Below are 21,628 nucleotides of genomic sequence, written 5' to 3'. Positions count from 1 at the left end.
GTCCGATTCCCTGCTGCGTTCCCATCAGTCGCGACTCAACGAGCATCGATCGGTAAGCAACGTGCAGACACAGCCTGGTGGCAAGCGAACACTGCACACTCACTGCTCGGTGCCCATGTGCGCAGCAGAGTTGACACGGCACGGCGATCAACTTGGAGTGTCTCGATATAGGCAGAGAGCGTTAGGAAACCTGTCGCGGGTACACGCGCAAGACAATGAAAGCGACTTGTGTTCACCGTTGTTAGTACTCAATTATCACGACTGGGGATTTTTTTGTCATGATGTTTGTCTTGTTCACGTTTAAACAACCAGTGCTCATGCTTCGTGTGGCAGGAAACCGATCGGGTTCACGGACCCAATTGCTTTACTGCCATCTAATGGGCCACCTCACATGCAGTTTACGGATTTTAGGAGTTTCACAAATGTTGTATGACGGCTCCCCCCCAACCCCCATCAACACCACTGGCCCTTGCCCCCCCCCCACTCCAGCCCAGCGACTTTCACGCCACTACCTCTCCCCGTCACATTTCGAAGGCACGGTTGGCTACCGTACGGTGCGAAAGAAGTCCAACATTCAAACACAACACGGGCAGGCAGAACACACCGCGAGGCTGCACGTTCTGTCGCCCCAACGTGGCGCGCTGAAGTTGCCTGCACGGTATCCATTCCGCAGTCTGCCCCCACTCTCTTTCCCTTCCCCCACCCATCAAAAACGCTCGATTCTGAGTCGTGCGTCATCGCGCCGGCTGCACCGCGGTGATGAGGCTGCTAATAAACACAAAATGCGCGCGTGCCGCTCCAATCAGGTGGGCGAGATTCCACGGATGCGCCCGAAACGAGCTTCGCCGATTGATGAAGTAACGCGGCACCGCGACCACGTGCTCGCTCGGCTCTCTCGGTCCGTCGAGGCTCAAGGAGATGCAAGCAACGGTGGCGCCTTCCTCGTCTTCCCCCAGCCACGACCGTGCCTGGGATCGAACCTAGAAGAGGGGGGGGGGGGGAGAGTCCTTAGGGGCGCGCCATCAGCGTGTGAGGTATGTGTATGTGTGCGGGTGTGTGTCTAATAGGGCTGGTTTGGTCTGCGTAGGGCGAGAGTGTGTTGTGTGTGTGTAGAAGAGACGTGGGGAGCGGTGGTGTCGTAGCAATCAGCGCGCTGCGCTACGAACCCGGCGACCCCAGGTTCGATTTGCGCTCGCGATCATCGGTGACGATTATCTGAACCCTGTCCTGGGCCTCCCCTAAGTCGACTCGGCCTCAAATGAGTACCTGGTGTTGTAACATCGCCACAGCGGAGGCAAAGGCAGCCATTCCAAAAACAAGTTTGGCACCCTTGACCTTAACCCCCGACCTTAAACCCTCTAAACCCAGAGCCGAGCCCTACTAAACCCAGAGCCGAGCCCTACTAAACCCAGAGCCGAGCCCTACTAAACCCAGAGCCGAGCCCTACTAAACCCAGAGCCGAGCCCTACTAAACCCAGAGCCGAGCCCTACTAAACCCAGAGCCGAGCCCTACTAAACCCAGAGCCGAGCCCTACTAAACCCAGAGCCGAGCCCTACTAAACCCAGAGCCGAGCCCTACTAAACCCAGAGCCGAGCCCTACTAAACCCAGAGCCGAGCCCTACTAAACCCAGAGCCTAGCCCTACTAAACCCAGAGGCTAGCCCTACTAAACCCAGAGCCTAGCCCCACTAAACCCAGAGCCTAGCCCTACTAAACCCTAACCAAGCCCTACTAAACCCTAACCAAGCCCTACTAAACCCAGAGCCTAGCCCTACTAAACCCAGAGCCTAGCCCTACTAAACCCAGAGGCTAGCCCTACTAAACCCAGAGGCTAGCCCTACTAAACCCAGAGCCTAGCCCTACTAAACCCAGAGGCTAGCCCTACTAAACCCAGAGCCCAGCCCTACTAAACCCAGAGCCCAGCCCTACTAAACCCAGAGCCCAGCCCTACTAAACCCAGAGCCCAGCCCTACTAAACCCAGAGCCCAGCCCTACTAAACCCAGAGCCCAGCCCTACTAAACCCAGAGCCCAGCCCTACTAAACCCAGAGCCCAGCCCTACTAAACCCAGAGCCCAGCCCTACTAAACCCAGAGCCCAGCCCTACTAAACCCAGAGCCCAGCCCTACTAAACCCAGAGCCCAGCCCTACTAAACCCAGAGCCCAGCCCTACTAAACCCAGAGCCCAGCCCTACTAAACCCAGAGCCCAGCCCTACTAAACCCAGAGCCCAGCCCTACTAAACCCAGAGCCCAGCCCTACTAAACCCAGAGCCCAGCCCTACTAAACCCAGAGCCCAGCCCTACTAAACCCAGAGCCCAGCCCTACTAAACCCAGAGCCCAGCCCTACTAAACCCAGAGCCCAGCCCTACTAAACCCAGAGCCCAGCCCTACTAAACCCAGAGCCCAGCCCTACTAAACCCAGAGCCCAGCCCTACTAAACCCAGAGCCCAGCCCTACTAAACCCAGAGCCCAGCCCTACTAAACCCAGAGCCCAGCCCTACTAAACCCAGAGCCCAGCCCTACTAAACCCAGAGCCCAGCCCTACTAAACCCAGAGCCCAGCCCTACTAAACCCAGAGCCCAGCCCTACTAAACCCAGAGCCCAGCCCTACTAAACCCAGAGCCCAGCCCTACTAAACCCAGAGCCCAGCCCTACTAAACCCAGAGCCCAGCCCTACTAAACCCAGAGCCCAGCCCTACTAAACCCAGAGCCCAGCCCTACTAAACCCAGAGCCCAGCCCTACTAAACCCAGAGCCCAGCCCTACTAAACCCAGAGCCCAGCCCTACTAAACCCAGAGCCCAGCCCTACTAAACCCAGAGCCCAGCCCTACTAAACCCAGAGCCCAGCCCTACTAAACCCAGAGCCCAGCCCTACTAAACCCAGAGCCCAGCCCTACTAAACCCAGAGCCCAGCCCTACTAAACCCAGAGCCCAGCCCTACTAAACCCAGAGCCCAGCCCTACTAAACCCAGAGCCCAGCCCTACTAAACCCAGAGCCCAGCCCTACTAAACCCAGAGCCCAGCCCTACTAAACCCAGAGCCCAGCCCTACTAAACCCAGAGCCCAGCCCTACTAAACCCAGAGCCCAGCCCTACTAAACCCAGAGCCCAGCCCTACTAAACCCAGAGCCCAGCCCTACTAAACCCAGAGCCCAGCCCTACTAAACCCAGAGCCCAGCCCTACTAAACCCAGAGCCCAGCCCTACTAAACCCAGAGCCCAGCCCTACTAAACCCAGAGCCCAGCCCTACTAAACCCAGAGCCCAGCCCTACTAAACCCAGAGCCCAGCCCTACTAAACCCAGAGCCCAGCCCTACTAAACCCAGAGCCCAGCCCTACTAAACCCAGAGCCCAGCCCTACTAAACCCAGAGCCCAGCCCTACTAAACCCAGAGCCCAGCCCTACTAAACCCAGAGCCCAGCCCTACTAAACCCAGAGCCCAGCCCTACTAAACCCAGAGCCCAGCCCTACTAAACCCAGAGCCCAGCCCTACTAAACCCAGAGCCCAGCCCTACTAAACCCAGAGCCCAGCCCTACTAAACCCAGAGCCCAGCCCTACTAAACCCAGAGCCCAGCCCTACTAAACCCAGAGCCCAGCCCTACTAAACCCAGAGCCCAGCCCTACTAAACCCAGAGCCCAGCCCTACTAAACCCAGAGCCCAGCCCTACTAAACCCAGAGCCCAGCCCTACTAAACCCAGAGCCCAGCCCTACTAAACCCAGAGCCCAGCCCTACTAAACCCAGAGCCCAGCCCTACTAAACCCAGAGCCCAGCCCTACTAAACCCAGAGCCCAGCCCTACTAAACCCAGAGCCCAGCCCTACTAAACCCAGAGCCCAGCCCTACTAAACCCAGAGCCCAGCCCTACTAAACCCAGAGCCCAGCCCTACTAAACCCAGAGCCCAGCCCTACTAAACCCAGAGCCCAGCCCTACTAAACCCAGAGCCCAGCCCTACTAAACCCAGAGCCCAGCCCTACTAAACCCAGAGCCCAGCCCTACTAAACCCAGAGCCCAGCCCTACTAAACCCAGAGCCCAGCCCTACTAAACCCAGAGCCCAGCCCTACTAAACCCAGAGCCCAGCCCTACTAAACCCAGAGCCCAGCCCTACTAAACCCAGAGCCCAGCCCTACTAAACCCAGAGCCCAGCCCTACTAAACCCAGAGCCCAGCCCTACTAAACCCAGAGCCCAGCCCTACTAAACCCAGAGCCCAGCCCTACTAAACCCAGAGCCCAGCCCTACTAAACCCAGAGCCCAGCCCTACTAAACCCAGAGCCCAGCCCTACTAAACCCAGAGCCCAGCCCTACTAAACCCAGAGCCCAGCCCTACTAAACCCAGAGCCCAGCCCTACTAAACCCAGAGCCCAGCCCTACTAAACCCAGAGCCCAGCCCTACTAAACCCAGAGCCCAGCCCTACTAAACCCAGAGCCCAGCCCTACTAAACCCAGAGCCCAGCCCTACTAAACCCAGAGCCCAGCCCTACTAAACCCAGAGCCCAGCCCTACTAAACCCAGAGCCCAGCCCTACTAAACCCAGAGCCCAGCCCTACTAAACCCAGAGCCCAGCCCTACTAAACCCAGAGCCCAGCCCTACTAAACCCAGAGCCCAGCCCTACTAAACCCAGAGCCCAGCCCTACTAAACCCAGAGCCCAGCCCTACTAAACCCAGAGCCCAGCCCTACTAAACCCAGAGCCCAGCCCTACTAAACCCAGAGCCCAGCCCTACTAAACCCAGAGCCCAGCCCTACTAAACCCAGAGCCCAGCCCTACTAAACCCAGAGCCCAGCCCTACTAAACCCAGAGCCCAGCCCTACTAAACCCAGAGCCCAGCCCTACTAAACCCAGAGCCCAGCCCTACTAAACCCAGAGCCCAGCCCTACTAAACCCAGAGCCCAGCCCTACTAAACCCAGAGCCCAGCCCTACTAAACCCAGAGCCCAGCCCTACTAAACCCAGAGCCCAGCCCTACTAAACCCAGAGCCCAGCCCTACTAAACCCAGAGCCCAGCCCTACTAAACCCAGAGCCCAGCCCTACTAAACCCAGAGCCCAGCCCTACTAAACCCAGAGCCCAGCCCTACTAAACCCAGAGCCCAGCCCTACTAAACCCAGAGCCCAGCCCTACTAAACCCAGAGCCCAGCCCTACTAAACCCAGAGCCCAGCCCTACTAAACCCAGAGCCCAGCCCTACTAAACCCAGAGCCCAGCCCTACTAAACCCAGAGCCCAGCCCTACTAAACCCAGAGCCCAGCCCTACTAAACCCAGAGCCCAGCCCTACTAAACCCAGAGCCCAGCCCTACTAAACCCAGAGCCCAGCCCTACTAAACCCAGAGCCCAGCCCTACTAAACCCAGAGCCCAGCCCTACTAAACCCAGAGCCCAGCCCTACTAAACCCAGAGCCCAGCCCTACTAAACCCAGAGCCCAGCCCTACTAAACCCAGAGCCCAGCCCTACTAAACCCAGAGCCCAGCCCTACTAAACCCAGAGCCCAGCCCTACTAAACCCAGAGCCCAGCCCTACTAAACCCAGAGCCCAGCCCTACTAAACCCAGAGCCCAGCCCTACTAAACCCAGAGCCCAGCCCTACTAAACCCAGAGCCCAGCCCTACTAAACCCAGAGCCCAGCCCTACTAAACCCAGAGCCCAGCCCTACTAAACCCAGAGCCCAGCCCTACTAAACCCAGAGCCCAGCCCTACTAAACCCAGAGCCCAGCCCTACTAAACCCAGAGCCCAGCCCTACTAAACCCAGAGCCCAGCCCTACTAAACCCAGAGCCCAGCCCTACTAAACCCAGAGCCCAGCCCTACTAAACCCAGAGCCCAGCCCTACTAAACCCAGAGCCCAGCCCTACTAAACCCAGAGCCCAGCCCTACTAAACCCAGAGCCCAGCCCTACTAAACCCAGAGCCCAGCCCTACTAAACCCAGAGCCCAGCCCTACTAAACCCAGAGCCCAGCCCTACTAAACCCAGAGCCCAGCCCTACTAAACCCAGAGCCCAGCCCTACTAAACCCAGAGCCCAGCCCTACTAAACCCAGAGCCCAGCCCTACTAAACCCAGAGCCCAGCCCTACTAAACCCTAACCAAACCCGGGCTGTCCGCGGCTGCGTGCGAGAGGCCCTCTGATGAGCGGCGATCACGCGCGTCGCTCGGATTGTCGGCCACAGACTTCTTCGTTGTGTTTTGTTCGTCCCATGTGCCCGGACAAGATGTTTCGCTCCTCGCTACCGCCCGCCTGAGGTGGCATAACTCTGCAGTGGTTCCAATGTCGTTACGTAAGCAGCAGCAGCAGCAGCAACAACCACCACTACCGCCAGTGAAGCATAGTCTGGGGGGGGGGAAAAACTTTTTGAAATGCGTGGGTTGTCAAACAATTACGCCGTTAGCCGTGTAAATAAACCACTTTTAGAACGAGTGCGTTGTTACCTTGGGTGGTTCCAAGCGCTGTGGACTATTGAGGGTAGCTGGTCTGTGTGGGGGAGGGGGGGGGAGCGGTAGTGTAGTGGTTTGGGCGCCCCGCCACGAACCCGGCGACCCGAGTTCGATTTCGGCTCGCGGATCAACACGAGTCCCGATTGATCTGGCGAGTTTCGTGGCCCAGACCCCTCGGGTTCGCTATCGCACGAATGCACCGCCCATCCGCCCCCCTCCCTCCACACCCCCGGCCCCCCTCGCCATCTGAGGAGGGCGCGAGTTCTGCAATCTGCACGCCCTTCACATCCCAAGCAATGGCGCTGGCTGCGTGCCACTCATGAACTCCCAAAGAGCTCGCGACAAAGACAAAGACCCCCGCCGCCCCGTATAGCCTGGATAGACTGTTGGGGCAAGTGCCGTTAGCGAGCAGTCGGTACCTAATGAAGCCCGGCGTTTAAAAAAAAAATTTAAAGGAGTTTTTGTCTTTTCAATGGTGAAGTGTAAACAACCACACCAGCTGCTCATTTGCGGCCGAGTTTGCTTGAGATGCCATTTAACAAATTATTAAATGTGGTGAAATTATATTTAGGTTACGTCTAAAATATAGATACACACGTGTGTGTGTTTGTGTGTACAGACGCATACCACGCAATCAATATTCTTCAGCTATGATTGGAATCGGCGTCCTATTCGTTACGTGGAACGTGTAATAGGGGACGTTTCGTCTTCGTAGCACACGGTGGCATTTGACGTGTGACTGTGCACCGAGCCGTCCCTCTGGCAAATCGGGAGCGACCGCCCTGGGCCCCGCGCTTTTGGGGGGCGGCGGGGGGGGGCGCGCTCCGGCGTCACGGTGTCGGATGTAATACTTTAGTTTCAAGGTGTCGTGGGGGGTTATTTTTCCCTGGGCCCCCCCAACCCCCCCCCCCCCCCCGGTTGTGCAACACTGCCAACGTAGCAGCGGCAACGGCAGCATCGGCAAACAATGCGTCTACTTTTCGATTTAAAGCTTTCGTGACTGCAGGGATTCATCTTCTTGGTTCTTTCGGTAAAGTCACGTAGAATGGAAATAATAAAATAATAAATATAAAACCTAATAAAATAATTCTCACGACAGACCTGTTCTTCACCTGAGGACGGCTGCTTGCGTTGTGGCCGAAACGTCGTGAGAATTATTTTATTATGTTTTATTTTTATTATTTTATTACTTCCCTTCTACGTGACTTTACCGAAAGAATAAAGAAGATGAATGCGTCTACTTTCTATCATAACGGAGCACCACTGGGAAACCTGCGGAGCCGTGGTGCGTGGCGAGGTTCCCATTTGGGGGAACGGAACTCTCTCCCGTGGCCCTCGCCCGTTCCGCACTGGCCACTCTGCAATCTCGCGTGGCTCCCCCACTCCACCTGCGTCTCCCCCCCCCCTCTCTTTCTCTCTCGATGTGTTGTCTCTCTCTCACGACGAGGTGAGGAGGTGGTGGCCGCTCTGGGTGTGTGTGTGTGTGACGCCTCCTCACCCCGCCTCGCCCCTGCACGCGGCTCTGTTTTGTGTTTTCTCAGAACGCGTTGCTCGGTGACGGCGCGGAGAGAAGAGGCCGAGGAGTCCCCGGGGTCGCGAGTGGAGGTGAGCAGAGTGAGGCTGGTGTGTGTGTAGGCAGTGCCGGCCCGAGCCTCTTGGGGGCCCTAAGCAGAATTTGATTTGGGGGCCCCCCTCCCACCACGCAGACTCATCTGTGCTAGAAGATTATTGACACAAATGTCACACTATAATGTTATAGCGAATATTATAAACGAATACAGTGAGGTTATGTATTAATAAAAAATAAAAACAACACTTAAAATACTTCACTCTTTTATTAAAACTTCTGAATACAAACGGTCACAAAAAACATCTTAAATAAATTATTTGCAAATGTGCATTAAATGTGCAATCTTTTAAATAAAACCAAAATAGACAAACATTAATCTAATCAAAAATAGAATGTTACAAAAAAAAAGATACTTAAATAATGAAAGCAAACATAAGAACAGCAAGGGTTCAACAATGTCAACTGTACAACAATGACCTCAAAATCGTTCCTTCCTAGCTTTTCTGGAGGCAAAGTCACTAATGACATCATTGTATGGTATTGCTTGGCCAACTTTGTTATTAATACTAATGACTGCAAGTCCACTTAGTCTTTCCTGGGCCATTGATGATCTCAAATATGTTTTTATCAATTTGAGCTTGGAAAAGCTCCTCTCTGCTGAGGCAACTGACACAGGCAGAGTGCAGGCTATCCTGAGAGCTACCCAAAGATTTGGGTAAAGCTCACACATCTCATTTTGTGAGAGGTATGTGAGAAGCTCAAAGGCAGTCATCATAGTTTGGGGAAGTTCAGGAAGACTCTCTATCTCTACTGCCAGTGCGCTACCATCAATATCAGCCTCCTCTCACACCTACTACCTAGATAAATGTATATTAATAACATTTCACTGTTGTGGCGGGGATTTAGCTCTGGTGCGTTATATTACCACTTTTATGGCTTATAAAAATATCATGAGTCATGACTAGCTAGCTGCTTCCTCAAGTGACGTGAGCACAATTTGTGCTGCTGCTGCACAAAACATACTGTAAATAATAATGCAAACATACCTTTATCTCGCTCTTTTTTCTCCTCCTCGGTCCTTTTCTTTTTTCTTTTTTCGGCACCAGAGGGATACGTCCTTTTTTGTGACATGGCTTAGGCGTATTTATTATCGTGACGTACAATTGCGCGCACCTGCCCGCGCCCGCGCCCGCGCCCACGCGAATTGTCAATGAGCCGTGACATCCGTGAGCCGTGACAAAGCAGCAGTTGTCGACAGAATTTTCTTGTCTTGAATCATTTATTCATTCATTCATTAATTCATTTATATCACTTGTTTAAGTTATTTAATTGTAAAAAAAAAAACGATTCGGGGGCCCCCTGGTGGCCAGGGGGCCCCAAGCAGCCGCTTAGTTCGCTTATGCCTCGGGCCGGCCCTGTGTGTAGGTGTGCGTGTCTGTGTGGGTGGGTGTGTGCGTGTCTGTGTAGGTGTGTGCGTGTCTGTGTAGGTGTGTGCGTGTCTGTGTAGGTGTGTGGGTGTTTGTGTGTGTGTAGGTGTGTGTGTGTGAGCATTTTGCCCCTGAGCGAGTGGGTCCTGCGAGTAGTGGGATGCGGGGGTTGGCGGTCGTTGCGAGTTTGTCAGCGAGTCCCTCTGGGTGCAAAAGAGTGAGCCGTGAGTGTGTGGATGGTGAGCCGTGAGTGAGTGAGTGTGTGGGTGGTGAGCCGTGAGTGAGTGTGTGGGTGGTGAGCCGTGAGTGAGTGTATGGGTGGTGAGCCGTGAGTGAGTGTGAGGGTAGTGAGCCATGAGTGAGTGTGTGGGTAGTGAGCCATGAGTGAGTGTGTGGGTAGTGAGCCGTGAGTGTGTGGGTGGTGAGCCGTGAGTGTGTGGGTGGTGAGCCGTGAGTGTGTGGGTGGTGAGCCATGAGTGAGTGTGTGGGTGGTGAGCCATGAGTGAGTGTGTGGGTGGTGAGCCATGAGTGAGTGTGTGGGTGGTGAGCCGTGAGTGAGTGTGTGGGTGGTGAGCCGTGAGTGAGTGTGTGGGTGGTGAGCCATGAGTGAGTGTGTGGGTGGTGAGCCATGAGTGAGTGTGTGGGTGGTGAGCCATGAGTGAGTGTGTGGGTGGTGAGCCATGAGTGAGTGTGTGGGTGGTGAGCCATGAGTGAGTGTGTGGGTGGTGAGCCATGAGTGAGTGTGTGGGTGGTGAGCCATGAGTGAGTGTGTGGGTGGTGAGCCATGAGTGAGCGATACGTGCATCTTGTGAGTGCATTGTGAACGTGCGAGTTTGTACGCGGGTCTAAGTTTGCGCGCTTAACGCGTGCGCTTGTGAAGGTGCGTGCATGTATATGAAGAGGTGGTTCCTAACAGCACTTGCCCCCCCTCCCCAGCAAGTCCGTAAGGCTACACGGGGGAACTTTGTTTTTGTTTGAGTGAGTGGCCACATTATTTAGTCCCCTCCACGCATCGGTGGCTGTTATTTGACGACGCTCGGACAAATCGTCCCGGAACATAAAAAGATGAACTATGCCATTTCGTCCAAAGTCCATCAAAGTAATTCATCGCTTGTGTTTTCTTGGTTGTCGTTCGTGAGAAATGTGTGCCGAGAATGGCCTTTCACCTGTAGCAGGCGAAGCCCCAGTTGCTATCATCTTATCAGCTGTTGACCTGTAATTGTTTCATTTCTAAGCATTTTATAACACAGTCTAGAACACTCTCCCGACAAATCAATTAACTTCGAATCTAAACTAAAAGCCTTTTTATTTGTCCTGGCATACGCTGGAAAAGAGGCATTTACATTATTGTCCAACTGGCTCGTAACTTTTTGGCCACTCCATCACCCCTCCAGCGGAGGTTCTCCAAAATCTGGCGAAATGTTGGGATTGTGGTCTGGGCTATGGATACTAAACGGATTTTTGTATTTTTTATTTTCTCTGCGATAATTTTTTCTCGTAATTTTTTTGCTTGATAAATAGTTGGGTTTTGTGTTTTTGTATGATCTGTGTACAGAACTGAATAATTGATGTGCAGCGCTGTGGGATGCAATTGCATGAATGACACTCTATAAAATGTCACTATTATAACGCATAAACCATGCAATGTGGTGTATTCCCGGTGCTTGGATTCGGTCGGAATGGTCTGGAATGCTTTTTCCAGGAATTATTTTGGCACCAGCCATATCCTTCTCGCCCCATTTTAACACCGAAGGTGGTGCGTGTACGAAAAACACGTGTGTGGAAAGTGCAATGGGTGGGGGGAGGGGAGTCTGGTCTGGGGGGTAAGGGATTACCAGGTGTCCTTGCACACATTACTACAGTACTAGGATGATGATGATGAATCTTTTACTGGGCTGGTAGCCAGCCTAGCAGGCGGCATGCTTCCAGAAGATATCGAGTGAGAAATGTGGCCCTCGCGTAATGGACTGCGCAGTGGCGTAGCGTGTGGTTATCATTGGCCCTGTGTGGGGAAATGTTAACTACCTCGCCTGGTATACAGGAGGTCGTGTGTTTTGATCCTGACCCTGACACCTGCTCTATATTTGGAGTTTGCATGTTCTCCCCGTGGTCATGTGGACTTTTTTTCTCTTGGTCCTCCGGTTTTTCCCTCCACATTATAGAAACGTGCGTTGACAGTATGTGGCCGCTATACATTACCACGTGATAAGCCACTTTGTTGAGCTATCGTTTGTGGCCAGGTCGCTTCTGAAGAGAGTTATACAGCTCAGTGGGCCTTGCCTGGTTAAACGCCACAAACGAGACGTGCAAAAAAACCCGATACAAAACAGAACTGGTTGAAAGCGCGATTTTGCAGCGTTATGAAATGACAATCCATTTAAAAAACGCTTTTAATTATTTTAGTTGAATCGAATGAAGACAATTGAATCGCCGAGGGTACGGTGGGGCGTGCAGATCGGCCCGCTGTTGAGGCTTTTAATGCTCAATTCATATTTTTCGGGTTGTCGGTAAACTATGGCTATGCATGTGACCTAGTACCCACAACCATAGCTATATGTATACTGGATGGTGAGTGCGGGTAGTTCACCCAGACCCACTTGGCTGGAATGAACCCCTAGTTTCTCCCTCGAGGGGTTGCTTCTGTTGTGCAACGTGTTCATCTCGCTGGACATGAAATCCAGAGGACACCAGTTCGATCTCCCGGCACAACATTTTGAAACGGTGAGCAGCAGCAGCAGCAGCAGCTTTTGCCGTCGGGTAAAATGAGGTTGCTGCTACTCTCCCGCCTCTTCCAAGGCATCTGGCCAACACGGAAGAGTAGGCCAAAGCGCCTCCTAAAGAGAGGGGCGCCCTGCCACCAATGGTGGTGTGAGCAAGGACGTTCGGCCGGTCTGCACCTTCGCACCCCGTAGGCACGTGTTGCGCAAAGGTCGCGCGTGTCTCCGCTACAAAGGTCGCTTAAATCTCAGCCACGTGGGCTGAGGTGTCCGGGCACGGGGGCGGCAGGGAGTTGCGGCTGAGAAAGAGAAAGTTGGTTATATGAGAGTTCACGGATATATTTTGCCTCCCCCCACCAGGAAACCTGAAATGTCGTCATCTATAACACTGGTCAACACACTTTTTCTGGCATAAGGTATTCCAACGGTTTTTAGGTATTTTTTTGGTGCCGATTCCAAATCTGACATCAGTTTTTGCCTATCACATCAGGTTTTTGAGATATCAAATATTGCATTTTCAATAAAAACTGCAGAAGAAAAATATTAAATAAATGTGGATATCTACATACAATTATATTATAAACACACTGTCCTAAAAATGCAGCACCATATTTTAACACTAAAGCAGTCACTGACTCGCAACAACTTGCAATCATAAGTGACAGAGTTAATTTCGGGTAAAATCAATGAAAAAGGGGTATGCCGATAGCATTAAAATGAGATGTGATAGAGCAAATCTGAGATCAGATTTGGAATCAGCACCCTGAAATTGGTCTAAAACAGCTGCAAAAGTCCAGGCCAGAAAAAAAAGTTTTTTTGTTGTTGACCAGTGTAATGGCATCTGCAAGAATCACGTGATAACGTGTAGACGAATTGAAAGCTATCGATGTTTCCCCACGATACGGGGAGGTGGCCGAGTGTTGTCGTAGGATGTTGCGCTGGGCTTCGGCCACCCGTGATGTTTAAACCGAGTTCTCGAGTGTCGTGCGGTCGATGGTCTCGGCCCCTACAGCAAAGTTCGCCATCCCGTAACCCTGTCTGCTGGGTATGTAAGCATGCACGTGTCTGCAATCGCTCCCAACCCTTTTTGACGCCAACATCAGACCACGCGGGTGTCCAAGGCGGTTTCGGAGATGGCCTTCATTTCAGCGTCCGTGACCTCTTGTAATCGGTCACTCTTCTTCAACGCCTGGTCCACAACCGTCGACGACATCACCGCCACCACGAGATCCCCCCCGGCAGAGCACGTGCACAGCCGGTGAGTGACCCCCCCTCCCTCCCCGCCAACCCCACCCGCACTCCCGTTATTGAGACTGCCTGAAAATTCAAGCGGTGGTCATTTAACAAAAAAAAACCCACAGAGAGCCACACTCAAATGTGACCGCTATTGGCCAAATCACACCATTGCCCTCCCTCCCGACTGCAAAAACCTGGCATGACACATCTGAAGCCGAGACATGAGGCTGTGTAAGGCTGTGCGGGGTAAACAAGCATTAATAATACGGAGTAAAAATAAAAAATAATAAAGATTGCCTTGGAATTCTGGAGGTATGCCGGCATTTTTGGATTGTCTCACGTGTGACCCAAGACTTTGTAAAGTAACTGTGAATGTAACCTTGACGGGACACGTTTCCCAGCCGCTGTATGAATTGGCGTTGCATATTTCTGAGCAGGAAGCGTCAAACAATGCGTTCGTGTAATTAATAAACAAATAAATCTCTTCCTGCAGAAAAACATTTGACCTGAACGATTCTGGTAACGCACCGGATCTGTTTGGCCTCGTCTCCCGCCTCCTGGATGAAGAGGACCCCTCAGAGACCGAGGAGTGAGCTGCCCTAACCGTTGCGGTGTCGCCATGTGCAGTAGTGTTCAGTTAATTTATTAGGCATAGCCCTGTGAGCCATGCGGCTCTTGAATCGGGTGCAACCGCAACAAACAAAAACATGAACGAGTAGTGTACCGAGCGGTAGCACGCTGCGCTATGAACCCAGCGACCCGAGTTGGATTCGCGGCCAACGTCGGTGACGAATATCTGAACCGGTTCGGGGCCCCTCCCCCAGGTGGACTCATCCTCCAGTGACGACGTGGTGCGGTGTGTAAACATCGCCACGAGGTCGACGGGGGCAGCAGGACGTGGTGTTGGCCACCCACCCCTCCGTGTGCTTTGCCGGCCTTCGTAGGCCCTCTCGAACAGCACTTGCCCCAAAAGTCGGTTGTAAGGCTATATCGGGGATCTTTGTGTCTTGACGTGTGCCACGTGCAAGTTGGCACAGCTGAGACCCTGCAGTGAGAATCTGGGTTTTTCATCCGTCCGTAAATGTGAACGGGGTTCACACGTTTGTAGCCAGTAAATGTTCTCGGCCTGCTCGCCAGTGGCTATCGCAATGGCTTTTTGCTGGGGACTAAAAATCAAAGTGTTTTCTTTTAACTTGCGATAAATAACCGTTTGCGGGGCGTGTAAAAAGGTTTTGTGCACTTAGTGTGGACAAAGCAGAGTCTGTTGGAGAGACTTCAAAGGTAGTTCCACCACGTCATCCTTCCGGGCCGGGGTGAAGCCCTGTGCACGGACATTTTATAATCTTGTGACGCACCTCCAATGGCACGGCTGGAATCTAATAATTCTCAGCCTTGGTGAATCCACTGCTGTTTGAAGGCTTCCCCCCCCTCCCCCAAAACCGTGTCTGCCATGGAAGTTGTTTGACCATACTTCACCATGCAGGTCAGTGCGGGTTGGTGAGGGGGGGGTAGGTCCAGGACCGCTTCCGATACCACTTTTCGGTAATGTCATCCATGGCCAGGAATCAAAACGGGTTGTCGGTGGACTCGCAGGGCAGTGTCTGCCACTCGACCAAATTCGGAACACAGTTGGAGGAGAAACTTAAATGACGATTTAAAGCTTTCGTGACTGCAGGGATTCATCTTCTTGGTTCTTTCGGTAAAGTCACGTAGAAGGGAAATAATAAAATAATAAAAATAAAACATAATAAAATACAATTCTCACGACGTTTCGGCCACAACGCAAGCAGCCGTCCTCAGGTGAAGAACAGGGCTGTCGGAAAGTCAGCATCTGAATGAACACCACCAAGCTTGGCAGCGACAAAGGAATTCTTTTGTCAAGGCGCTCTCCTCCTCTAACCCAGCTTAAATATACGCTGCCAAGCTTGGTGGTGTTCATTCAGACGCTGTCTTTCCGACAGCCCTGTTCTTCACCTGAGGAGACGGCTGCTTGCGTTGTGGCCGAAACGTCGTGAGAATTGTATTTTATTATGTTTTATTTGTATTATTATATTATTTCCCTTCTACGTGACTTTACCAAAAGAACCAAGAAGATGAAACTTAAATGACTGAAGAGAGGGACGATATTCTTGCCTGAGAATTATATTTCCACCTGAAGAGTTTTTTTTTTAATTATCTACAAGCAATGCAATGTTGCAACAGCAGCGGCAATGATAAGCACTCGGAGAAAGCACGCAAGCACAAACAAGTCATTGACTTGCTGGTGAACCGGCTCCAGAATGAGCCCCTATCGTGCATCCTTGGCAGTTTTTCGTAGAAATGATAAGCTGGTAACTAATTGTGCTCGGAGAGTTAAAAAAAATAACGACGTGCTTTTAACGCACGTGACGGCGATAAACACGGTCGAGCGACGATGCGTTTTTGTTTTCCATCTTGGAAGAAGTGCGCGAGCTACTCGACCCACAATGTCACCTAGGCCGATTTCTTCTCCGTTTAATTAAGAAGTAGGACGACTCTAAATGTGTGCGTGTAAAAAAATCATAATAATAATCAAGAAATAAGCACTAGATTAACATCCCCATTATTGAGGCCATGGTTTGTCCAGGACGAGCCGTGCCGAGTCTCGAGACTCCATTTCAAAAGGGTCCCTGCATTGTTGGGATGTTGGGCTGTTGGGATGTTGGGCTTCGTATGAGAGCCAGCCGGAGAACTCTGAGAAAACGCCTCCTAATGCTCAAAGCTCTGCACAGATGTACTAAAGAATCCATTTCCTGGCCACCTCGGCACCTGGAACTCCTGGGAAGTCTCCCCTCCGAGTATTAACCAGGCTCAAGGAACTCGGCCTGCGAGATTTAGTGACATCGGAGCGTATTTGGTAACGGGGTAACTTGGTAACCGTTTAATCATGTGGTGGTGGTGGTTGTTGTTGTTGTTTAGAAGGGTGCCGTCTCCAGCCCCGCACAGCTTGCCCTGGCCGCTGCTAAACCACACAGCTCCTCCACCACTCCATCTCCCGGCGCACGTGCCTTCTGCGACGTCTCTTCCACCGCCACCCTGGCTCCTCCCCGGCGGGGGTGTGCTGGCAGGGCCCTCGTCTCGCTCGGCCGAGCAGCCGAGCAGAGCGGCGGATGCGCGGGGGACGCCGGGGGCCGTGAGCACCCCGCCGCCAGGCCGGGGGACTTCGAGCTTCCTGGGACGCACCATGGAGGGGCTGTGTCTCCATGAGCGGGCGGCAGCGGAGGAGGAGGAGGCGTGCGTGGCTCTCTCGTCGTCCCTCTTCAACTCCGCTATGCACACCTTCAGGGCCGGGCTTCCTCCGCCCGACGGCTTGATGCGGTACAACGAGAAGACGTCGGCAGAGATGACGGCGATGATGATGATGATGATGCAAGACGAGAGTTGTTCGCGGCCAAATTACTCGAAGGGGAATTCTAACCAGAGTTCCGGCAGTGGCTTCAGGAGGCCGCTCGGCTCCCGGAACTGTGTGGAGGTCTCTCCGTTCAACCGCCAGGTTGTCGACCCCACGATGATGACGCCGAACCTGATGGCGGATGATGGGACGATGACAACGTCAGCGGTGGCCGGGATGAGCAGGCAGAGGGAGCGACCCTGGCATCAGTGGAGCCATTACAAGGCGGGCGCTCACAACAAAAGCGATAGCCCTTTTGTCAGGCCGGCTGACGGCGAGTGCCACTCCGCGCCAGTGTTTGGCAAGTTGACGGCAAATGAGCACGAGGAAGAACCGCGAGGCGGGCTTGGGTGCGTGGCACCACCGCTGCCACCACTACCGCCACCACCACCACCGGCGATGGCTCCACAGGGGCCACCGCCGCTGCCCTTCGCGTCCGTCCAGAGATTTGACGGCAACCCGAGACCGAACCGGAGCGACTACTTCCGCGCAGAGGCATCGCCGGGCTCCCCGGGCTCCCCGGGCGTTTCCTTGATGGCGCAGAGCGGCACGTTCCAAAACCGCGGTCGCCCTGCCGGCGATTTCGCGACGGTGGGGGGCGGCACCGGGCCCAGCTTCGGCGGCAACAAGCACAGCCGCCCCGCTCGACACGAGGCCACGGTGCGTCAGGCAGTGATGGGGTCCCACCGTGGCGTCGACGCTGAAGGAGAGCAGTGCGGTTTCCTCTCCTGTCCATTCAACTGCCGCAAGCAGCAGCAGCAGCAGCAGCCAGCGCTGTCGCCCCAGAGTTGTCTAGCTCGGGGTTACTCAAACGTGGGCCCCCGTGGCTTCTCGCTTCCGTTTGACCGACGCAATGGCAAGCGGCCGTCCGAGACGCCGACGCCGCCGCCCAAGGGCGGCAGCCCTGAGGCGCAGCTGCACCCGCCGTGCTGCTACCCCGGCTACACGTACAGGAGCGATGGAAGGCCGCAGCTGCCACCGCCAGGGCTGCCACCGCCAGGACCGCCACCGCCCGCCGCGCCACCCTCCAGCGACTCCCCGCCGTTTGCATTCGGGCCCCCGTTCGGCTTCCCGCCGCCGCCACTGCCGCCGCCCCTTCCAGGCGCCGGTGAGCGGCGCGTGTTCAGGCCCTGCTATCCGAGCACGGTCTTCCCGGACCTGTTCTACGGCGAGCTGGCATCTGGGCTGTACGGATTCCCGCTGCACTACGGCCTCTTGAAGCCGGCGATGAAACCACGCAGCGGCCCCGCCAACGAGCTCCACAAGCACCTGGAGGAATCGTGCGAGCAGTGGAGGGGCCTCGAGAAGGAGAGGAAGAAGGTGGGGGCACCCCTGTGGGCAGTGGTTGATGGTGGTGGTGTTGGGGAGCGGTAGTGCAGCGGTCGGCATGCTGCACTACGATCCCGGCGACCCCGGGTTCGATTCGTACTCACGGTCAACACCAGTGACGATTATCTGTACTGGTCCTGGGCCTCCCCTAGGTCGACTCGGCCTCAATTGACTACCTTGTGCAATGTGTAAAAATCTCCACTAGGGAGACCAAGGCGGCCGGGCGTGGTTCCAGCCACCCACCCCCTCGTGTGCCGTGGCGGCCTTCGTAGTTCCAGACTGTGCGGCTAGCAGATCGGAGCAATCGATGTCCCCTTGCACCTCCGCTGTGGTCGCACAGCTCTTCCAGCCCACGGTGCGCCGGTTTCGCGTGCCGCCCTCTCAACGGGAGCGTCGGTGGAACCAGGTCGGGGGGTGAGCTTCGTGATCACTCCTCGTGTGTGTGTGTGTGTGTGTGCGTGTGTGTGTGCGTGCGTGGACACGCATGCCAGGCGGAGATGGAGCTGACGCGGAGCTACCCAGGGAGTCGCGTGCCGGGCCCCGTCGGCATCGCGCTGCCGCGCCTGCCGCCCAATCCGTCGCGCGTCGACCGGCTCGTGGTGGACCAGCTAAGAGAGAACGCCAGGGTACGACCCGTGACGTTGCGGAGGGGGGTGGTTGAGGGGGTCGTCTTGCCCCCATCTCCGGCGCTCAATTTCTCCAAAAAAAATGTCTCGCTCAAAGTCGTTGGGTCCACTGGAGCTGGTGACGTGACCAGTAGCGACAGTCGTGGCTAGCAGTGTAATATACTGGATGATGTGGTGTGCCAGGTGTGGAAATATAGTTTCCACTGCTGAAATGGGAGCCGTGTTTGTGTCCGAGGAAATGCAGCCCAGAATGTGTGAGCTTCCGCCTCCTGGGCTTTGTAACATCAAGTTTGCTAAGACTGGCGTCTAATTTAGCAGGCTACTAATTTGTCGATGTGAAATGTTCATGATGCTTGCACTCGTGGTACATGCACAAAAGTGAGCATCTAAGAATACATTATTTACAGTTTTTATGCAAAAATAATGTTCAAATGCTTCATTAGAATACGAATCGATGAGACGTGCGTGCTGTGAGATTGATAATCGACATTGGTCGATGCAGCATCGTTGCGCCCCGAGTCCAATCACTGACAACATCGGGCCGCGTGGCACGATGGTCGGAGCGCTCGACTCGGCCCAATCGTCGCCTTGCCTGCAGAAGTTTGTTTATTCGGTACTTGTCGTAATGTAGATTTCGTTTTGAAGACGCACCGAGCCGAGCATCTGTGAAAAAGAGCTTTATAGCTTATCGAATTCCTCCAGTGAAACAGATATCCTGATTCTGATCGGCAAGGCAGTGAATTGAATTGCGCTGAGCTTCTTGAAAATCGTAAACCTGAGAGCAAAAACCAGACAAAGCGCCAGGTCGGTCTCTTGACTCGCTCCCCTCGGCGTGTGCCGCTGCCGGCTATCGCTGGTGCAGGTGGTGGCTGTGCTGGGCCACGTGGAGGCCCTGCTGGGGCAGTCGCTCCCTGCCAGCGTCGTGCGTGCGCTGGCGCGGCACGTGGAGGCGGTACGCGGCGTGCAGGATGCGAGGCGCAGCGAGGTGATGAACGCCGCTCTCCGGCATAAGCAGGGAGCCCCGCGGCACCGCTGTGACAAGGGTGAGGATGACGGTGGTGGTGGTGGTGGTGGCGGAGAATCGTGATACCGATGACGGTAGTGGTAAAAGTGGTGATGACAAGGAGGGGATGATGATGAACATTGATGGGAATGAGGATCTGTCTGCGTTGCTGCTGCTGCTGCTGCTGCTGATTGTTCAACTTCATTTGAATTTTCGTGACCCGAATCGTCCTCGTGACCAAACGATTTTTTTAACTTCCGTTCTTTTTTAAAAATTAAATTGCATGTCAATGATTGTGCACGTGGGCACACAGACGTCCTGGCGCTCGCCTACTCGGTGCGGGCACTTGGTGTGGCGACGCGCCGGGCTCGCTTGGCCCTCTGGTGCGGCCTGCAGCTCGGCCTCCCCGAGTGCCTTCGCGGGGACACGGCCACGCACGCCGCCCTGAAAGAAGCCCTGCGTGACCTCGACTCGCCTCCTCCGCCTCCGCCTCCACGTCCACCTCCGCAGCCTCCCGCTCTTTACGGCGGCGGCGGCGGCGGCACGGAGGGCGCGCCGGCGGGCGCCGTCTCGCCTCGCCCCCACTGCGAGCCCAACCAGCGCGGTGGACAGGCCCCGCAAACGGCGTTCGGCATTGACGATGGCCGCGACGATGTCGATGATGATGGTGAAGGAGGAGGAGGTGCTTAGAAGAAGCGGCGGTGGCGGCTGCGAGTTTCTCCTGCTGCAAGGGACTCGAGACGTGTTCTTTCCGAGTCGCAGATTTGGAGGGAGGGGGGGTGGGGAGGAAATGAAATAGTTGTTTATTAATTTTGGGTGTAGTTTTTTTTTTGTTTAGATGACTTTATTCGCAGACGGGTGGTTGTCCGCCCCTTCGAATACCGGTCGGGGGTCGACTCGGCTTGTCAAGTCACTGGGGTCGATGAAGTGTAACACTTTTTTGGGAAAGTCACCAGTCGTTGTCGTGGAGGCAGACTGGTCCTTGTCATAGGAATGTAGAAAGTCCACCACTGGATTAGAGCTGTAAAGGGATGAACAAAGGTCCCGCACTCGTTTTAGTGGGAAACCACTTTTTCTTTAACTTTCTATTGAGGTCACGTGCAGCGGCGATGTTGCGTTTATTGAAGAATCGCATGTGTGCACGTGCATCCCCGCGAGCCTGGAATGCACGACCGTGTGTTAGTTGTGGTGATTGGAAATCTAGATTATTTTTACTTTTTTGTAGCTTTCTTACAACCAAATCTCCCGAAATGCGCTATTTGAAGCTGGGCCGGGTTGATCCTGGTTATCACTTAGATGGGTTGACTGCCTGGGAATACCAGGGCAGGCTTGGGGGAAGGGGGGCTGTGTGCTGGCCATGCGATGGCAATAAAAACAATGGATTCTTGAATGTATCTGTGCTGAGCTTTCAGCAGTTCCGAGTTCTCTATGGTTTCCTTATTCCAATGCAGGACCCTAATTAAGAAAACCTGGAGACTGAGGCTTTCCGGGGTAAATCAATGGGGTGTTATTATTGTTAACTCTGTCATGTACAAATTCAGAACCGCGTCGCGTCGAATGTTCATTTTGACTTTGGCGATTTTATATTTTGACGCAATCGTGATGCGACGAGGCGATCGACGCGAAACTGCGTTGCAGAAGGGCATCTTCACCTAGCAGCAGACAGAGCTTGGCTAACTGATTTTATTGAAGAGTCAAAACCATCGTAAACTAGACGTAGTGTGCTACTAGTTTAATCGGTTGTGGCTGCCGCTTGCGTGCATACCGTATTTGTGTGCTTGGCGTCTGCTCCGTTGTTGACTTCGCTAGCAGGTTGATTCTGGCACGCGCTAAAATCTTATTGCGTTAGCCGCCAGATTCTCACTCCTGACGGTGGTGGACGGCGAT

The 21,628-nt window shown here is 54.2% G+C and overlaps 1 protein-coding gene across 1 annotated transcript; it reads left to right on the top strand.

The window, feature by feature from the left end:
* The first annotated feature begins 1,061 nt into the window (after positions 1-1,061).
* Positions 1,062-20,434, top strand: MEIOC (meiosis specific with coiled-coil domain). Its single transcript, XM_078865167.1, has 8 exons — positions 1,062-1,179; positions 7,966-8,029; positions 13,242-13,396; positions 13,868-13,963; positions 16,312-18,103; positions 18,604-18,738; positions 19,601-19,781; positions 20,055-20,434. The coding sequence occupies exons 3-8, from the start codon at positions 13,272-13,274 to the stop codon at positions 20,429-20,431; spliced, it is 2,706 nt and encodes a 901-aa protein (XP_078721293.1). The 5' UTR covers positions 1,062-1,179; positions 7,966-8,029; positions 13,242-13,271; the 3' UTR covers positions 20,432-20,434.
* Positions 20,435-21,628: the final 1,194 nt, after the last annotated feature.

This window comes from Lampetra fluviatilis, chromosome 2 (assembly GCF_964198595.1).
Source record: "Lampetra fluviatilis chromosome 2, kcLamFluv1.1, whole genome shotgun sequence".
NCBI classification, from domain to species: Eukaryota; Metazoa; Chordata; class Hyperoartia; order Petromyzontiformes; family Petromyzontidae; genus Lampetra; species Lampetra fluviatilis.
The sequence above is the reverse complement of the archived record's forward strand: the minus strand, read 5'-3'. Positions and strand labels throughout refer to the sequence as shown.